The following is a 5,814-nucleotide window of genomic DNA, read 5'->3' as shown; positions in this document are numbered from 1 at the left end:
ATGCGCGGGGCGGCGGCCGGCGGCGCTGAGGTGAGGCGGCGCGGAGGGGCCCGGCCCGGCGGGGCGGAGACTGCATCCCCCTGCTACACACACACACACACCCCGCGTCTCCGCCACCGGGCACCGGTGCGGGTCTGCCCGTCGTACCCACACACCCCCCTCCGGCTGCAGGGAAAGGGCGAGGGGCTCCCCGGCTGGACGGCCCCGGGAGTCGGGCCTACCGGTGCGAGGGGCGGCCGGGGAAAGGTGATCCGCGTTCCCGCAGGGAGGAAGCGGGGGAGGCCGCCTCGGCCGCCCGAGCTGCGGGTAAGGCACTTTCGGTAATGGCGTATTTCATGGGCGAGAGTGGAGCTTTCCTGGTGGATGGGGTGGGTCGGGATGGCGTTGGAATGGGTTGGGGTGAGTTGGGATGGGATGGGTTCTAGCTGCTCTTCGGCAGAAGCCACGTGTGAAACACAATGTGGTTTAAAAAACAAAACAAAAAACCTAAAAGAAACACTTCATAGCCCAATAATGCCGTAAAACTATAGATTTAAGGCGGTGCCATGATGGCCAAAGCCATAAGGTGCTGCAGACCCCACGTTGCTGCCCGCACCCCGGCCTGCTGCCTCCCAGCCTGCCGGCCCCCCCACAGGTTGGGCTTTTGTGGTGGTGGGTTTCTCCCCCCACTTTGTTTTCTGCCGTTTTGGTCCCCAGACCAGAGTGGGGAGAGGGGGGGAGTGCGGTGAGCTGGATGGGTGCGCTTCGAGGCCCAGTTAAACCCCTTGTGAACCTGGTAACTACCTGCCTTGAATGGGTAATGCTTTTTTTAAAAAAAAGATGCTATTATTCATCATTTTATGCAAACATGCTTTAGCGTTTAGCAGTCTGGAGAAAATTACCAGTCTGGCACCTTCCCCTTGCTGGGTTCCAGCACAGCCCCTTCGGAGCAGTGCCCCTTTTTGTGGGGCACACTATCTCCTTACGGCCTGAGGAAGCGGCTCCGCGGCGCTGTGCAGGTAAAGGTGCCTCTGCCCTGCCGCCCCGTCGGGCTGGTGCTGTTTAAGCCAAAGCTCTGTTTGGGCACCGATCTGTTGAGGTACCTGTTGAGTTTCAAGCAGCCGGCGTTACAGTCAGTGCCCTCATCTTGTTGCTTAGATAAGCTTTGTACTGTAACGAGACCAGCACCAGCTCCATTCAAGCTTTTGGGTTGTTTTTTTTTTTGTTTTGTTTCAGAGGTGTCCCCAAAACATGGCAGTCAAATGGACTGGAGGACATTCCTCATCTGTACTGTGCTTGAACGTGAATACGGAAGGGCTGGTGGCTTCAGGCGCGGAGGGAGGCGAGCTCACGCTGTGGGACGGGGGAGGCACTCCGGTGGGACGGCTCCAGCTCCCCAAGGCGGACGACGTGACCTCCGTGCTGTTCTCACCCCGCCACCCCACCAGGCTGTACACCTCCCATGGAGAAACTATCAGTTTGCTGGATGTCCGATCCCTCAAGGAGCCCATCGATCGATTCCACGTGAATGAGGAGGAGATCAACTGCCTTTCAGTGAACGAGACCGAGAGTTTCTTGGCTGCGGCAGATGACTCGGGGGCAATAAAGATTATGGACTTGGAAAACAAGAAAGTCAGCCGCTCCTTGAGACACTCAAACATCTGCTCCTCTGTTGCCTTTCGACCTCAGAGGCCTCAAAGCCTTGTTTCCTGTGGACTGGACATGCAGGTGATTTGCATACAAGTAGATGGTTATTAGAGAAGCGAAACAGTAACTACCCACCTTGTGTAGTGAGGCACCAACAGACTTTCACTAAGACTGAGGCTGTACAGCCTGCACTTGCTCCTCAACTTAAAGTAGTTTTGGTGGAGAAGCCAAGCTATTTGTGCCATTTTCTACTCGGCAGTTCCTCTCCCTATTCTTGTCTTCATTAATAGTTACATTATGGAAGTGGGTGTGCTGGGGGGAGATAAGCAGATGGTGCAAAGCATGTTTGGGCCACATTAGCTCTCTGTTGGACCCAAAAGCAGAGGTTGTCCCTAGTTATGGCTGCAGACAAAATGCAGATGGTAGGAAAACTCAAAGTGCTTGAGGCAGATAGGATGCTAGCAAGAATACTTGACACCAGGTAGATAAATATCTATCTAAGTGGTACGTACTGTTGTAAGGACAAGTAATTTTTATAAATTCATCCTTTATTCTGAGTAACCTCTTGGAAGTGTTAAGAGTTCTTTGCCTTTATGCTTCTCTATTCTCATCCAGAGCAAAGTTTGTCCTTTGCATGCCACGTGTGGAAGAGTTCTGAGAAAAACTGTGGTAGGAGTTAAGACAGTCTTGAGTTACGTTGCCAAAGATGGCCACCCAGAACAGATGTTTTTCAGTAATTTCTTTCCAGTGGTTGAGATCTGACCACATTCCTAGTTTAGCATGAGATTAAAACTATCACTTCTACAAAGGTTTCTGTGGTTCTAGCGGTATTAGGGTGAAGTTTGCTTTGACAGCGCAGAGCAGTTTCACTCTGTGTTCTCAAAACCAAAGTGTATCTAACACCCATTAGAACAGATACATGCTGATATTTAGTATAAGCAGTATTTTTCCACATTTAAGCCATGGACCACATAACTTCAGTAAGTATATATCAGCTGCTCCCCCCTCCCCTCCCAAAAAATAGGGGTTGATTGATGGAAGTCTGCTAGCTTTAGACTTTACCAATTATTCAGAAATGTTCTGAATTCTTTTTTTTATTTATTCATCGGTTGACTAAAAGATGGATGTAGGATTTTAAATGAAGTACCATGAGAAACTTCTTTGCAGTTAGTGTTAGCGTAGTAAATGCTTGGCGTCTTAGGCAGCTGGCTTAATTTTGGGTCCCTAAACTGCAGACTCACAAGCCTATGGCTGGAAACTTTTTTTAATTGGAATTGTAACCATTTATATTCACTTATATCATTTATATTCACTTTTGTGCCAGTGAAATGGTTATTTTTTGGTGACTTTTTAGTTTTAGTATGGCTTACTGTAGATTGGCGAGATGTTTTTTAGGTGAAAGTCTGTATCCCAAAATACTAGGAATTTGTTATGTGTGGTTTTGTGCAATGAAAAGAGTGTTTTTCTGCATCGAGGTTGGCTTTAAGATGTATCATTTCACAAAGAGAAGCTGCGCTGCTATACTCTCCAGTGCTGAGCTGTGGCATGTCTTTGGACAAGTTATGAGCCCTGTGAGCATCAAAGCGTGTTCTGGGCTGGCATGACAAACCCTCAGTGAAGCCACAGCTGATGAGAACTAAAACCTCAGGTGCTGGAGCGTTTTTCAGAAGCAGGAAAAACGCTGTGAGGACAGAAAATACTTAGTTTGCAGAAAGCTTGTCAGCACTTGCTGGATTCATGCAGCTGATGCAGCGCCATCTGTGATGAAAACGGGAGTATTTGCCTTAAGGGCTCGGACCCAGCCTCTTGGATTTACACGGCTCTGCACAGTCATCATGGAAAGTTTTGCCTTTCATCAGTAGCAAAGTAGTTTTAATGTAGCAGCAACATCTGTCACTAAACGAGAAAACTGACAGGAAACAATGCATTTTTGATATCTTAGTGTGGTTTGGATTCCAGAAACTCAGACCCAGTGGACAACTCTTCTGTGGCCCAAATTTAAAGGCTCCTGTGCTTTCTACTGGAGGTTATTAGCAGAGGAATATTTTTATTACTAACAAATCAAAGCTTTGATTAAAAAAAGCAAACAGCACACCGGTACTGCATTAGATTGATTTGTGCTTTCCTATCTGTTGGCCTTGAAAATGCTCAATCGGTTCAGATCCTACAAAAGTATTGGGAGAATTATTTTTAACTGGTGCGGTACAAATCTATAGTACTTGAATTGCTGTAGGATAGACGCAGGGTGCGTTTGAAGGCACAGCGGTTGCCTCACGAGGGGCTTGGAGGTGGAGTGGCATTTTAAAAGCAAGTCTAAAAGCCCAACCTCCTCCCCCCATCTCATCAGGAAAAAAACACCCTGCCTCAATATGGAAATAGCACAAAACAGATCTACTCGTTGGATATAAAAAATAAAAAAAAATAACCACAACACATATATGTCTGAGGGCCTCAACTGCTGTTTGTCTTTTGCTGTTCCATTTTTCAAACGTGTTCACGGAAGAGATTATTTTAGGACAAGTACATAGCAGAGACAGAACTAAAATTCAGAATGATAATGATCTCTATTTACTGCTAGCATTTCCGTGTCTCTCCTTTTAAATAATTGATGTGCAATATATCATGATTACTACTGCTGAGATGAATGCAAAAGCACTTAGAACAGCTTTTCATCCATTTTGTGGTCTAAAGGTCTGAGTCATTGGCTGCTGAGCAGGGCAGCATGAGGCTTTGGAAAGCGCGCCGTAAAGATTTGCCGTATTTATCAGGTGAACTTCAAGCGCCCTTCATAACACATCTTGCATCCCTTGCACTTGTGTGTAGCCTTTGCTCTGCCGGAGCAAGAAGTGTGGTTGTGTTTTCTTACTGTTAGTTCTCATTTTATGTAAAATAGACAAGTTGTTGATTCACACTGTTGGTTTTTTTGTTTGTTTGTTTCAAGGTGATGCTGTGGAACTTGCAGAAAGCTCGCCCCTTGTGGACCACAAGCCTGCAGGAGTGTGAAACGGAGGGCGACAGTCCACAGTCAGCTGGCCAGTTCTTCAACCCACCACTGGCGCATTCCCTGTCTGTCGCATCCTGCGGCAACATCTTTGGCTGCGGAGCTCAAGATGGTAAAATCAGAATATTCAGAGTCACCGGTGTCAAGTTTGAGCGTGAGCTGGACTTTGAAGGTCACAGCTTGGGAGTATCGCAGGTCCTCTTTATGCCAGAAGCGTACTGGTTGTTGACCGGAGGAAATGATGGGAAAGTCTTGCTCTGGGATGTCAGCAGTGAGGTGGGGAAGCAGCAGAAAAGTCCAGCGAAATCTCTGCAGAGAAGGAAGGCCCAAGCGCTGGCTTCCACCAGAAAAGATGGAAAGCTCAAAGAAGTGGCTTCCAATGGACATGCGAGAGTTTCACCAAAGCTAACCATTGAGCACGGGGAGAAGGTGAACTGGATCTCGTGCGCAGAGATCAAAGGCTCCAGGAGAGTGTTAGTTGCTGATCAGAGCAGTTCGGTCTCTGTGTATCCCTTGCCAGAACCTTAGACACTGAGACTTCTAAAGAAATTTGTGGGGGGAAAAAACCACTTCTTGGGGCATTTGCCTTGAGCCCAGTTACATCCGCTGACAGCGAGCTGGGCAGTGAAACCTGCTGCGTCCTCCGGAAGGGGACTTGCCCTGCGCTCACACAACGCCATGTCACCGGCCTCGCTGTCGGTGTTCACTGCAGCTGCTTCTTGCAGGGTTGGCAGTTTGCTGCTTGAGTTTTTCAATATGTTTAGGGGTAATATTAGTTCGTGACTAAGCTGACATGATTAAAGTTGGAGAAGGAAAGTCACACTAACGGGGACACTCGCAAGGCTAAATGAGGAAGCTGAGCAATGACAGAGGTGTCACTGGCTCAGCTCCTTCCATTTTGAACCATTGCAGTGCTTTACGTTACTCTCCCCATTAAACTTAAATTGGCCATAGTGGAAATATATATTTTAATTGGTTTGTCAGGAGCTGCATATGAGACTAGAGAAACATCAACTAATGAGTAATCCAATTAGTTTAACTGGATTTTTTCACACTGCAGTAAAAGAAGGAGCAGGGGACACTGTTAACACCTCTTTAACAGGTCAGCTGTCATAGGCATTTAGTTGTTTATCCCAGGGGGAAAAAAGCTATTACACTTGTCTTAATAAATGCTTTCTTTCTCACGG

General features: G+C 47.4%; 2 protein-coding genes across 2 annotated transcripts in view; one reads left to right on the top strand and one right to left on the bottom strand.

Moving 5' to 3' along the window:
* The window catches only part of FBXO45 (F-box protein 45), a 6,791-nt gene extending 6,454 nt beyond the window's left edge, over nucleotides 1-337 (bottom strand). The window contains exons 1-2 of the mRNA XM_014962951.1: nucleotides 222-337; nucleotides 102-165 (exon numbers count right to left, since the gene is read on the bottom strand). Of these exons, the coding sequence (XP_014818437.1) occupies nucleotides 102-165; nucleotides 222-337 (180 nt within the window). The remainder of the gene's footprint in view (nucleotides 1-101; nucleotides 166-221) is intronic.
* WDR53 (WD repeat domain 53) lies at nucleotides 18-5,814 on the top strand. Its single transcript, XM_014962935.1, has 3 exons — nucleotides 18-306; nucleotides 1,216-1,707; nucleotides 4,568-5,814. Exons 2-3 carry the CDS (start codon nucleotides 1,231-1,233, stop codon nucleotides 5,153-5,155), a joined length of 1,065 nt encoding a protein of 354 aa, XP_014818421.1. The 5' UTR covers nucleotides 18-306; nucleotides 1,216-1,230; the 3' UTR covers nucleotides 5,156-5,814.

This window comes from Calidris pugnax, unplaced genomic scaffold, assembly GCF_001431845.1.
Source record: "Calidris pugnax isolate Ruff unplaced genomic scaffold, ASM143184v1 scaffold1156, whole genome shotgun sequence".
NCBI classification, from domain to species: domain Eukaryota; kingdom Metazoa; phylum Chordata; class Aves; order Charadriiformes; family Scolopacidae; genus Calidris; species Calidris pugnax.
Note: the sequence above shows the minus strand (reverse complement) of the source record. Positions and strands in the feature narration are given on the sequence as shown.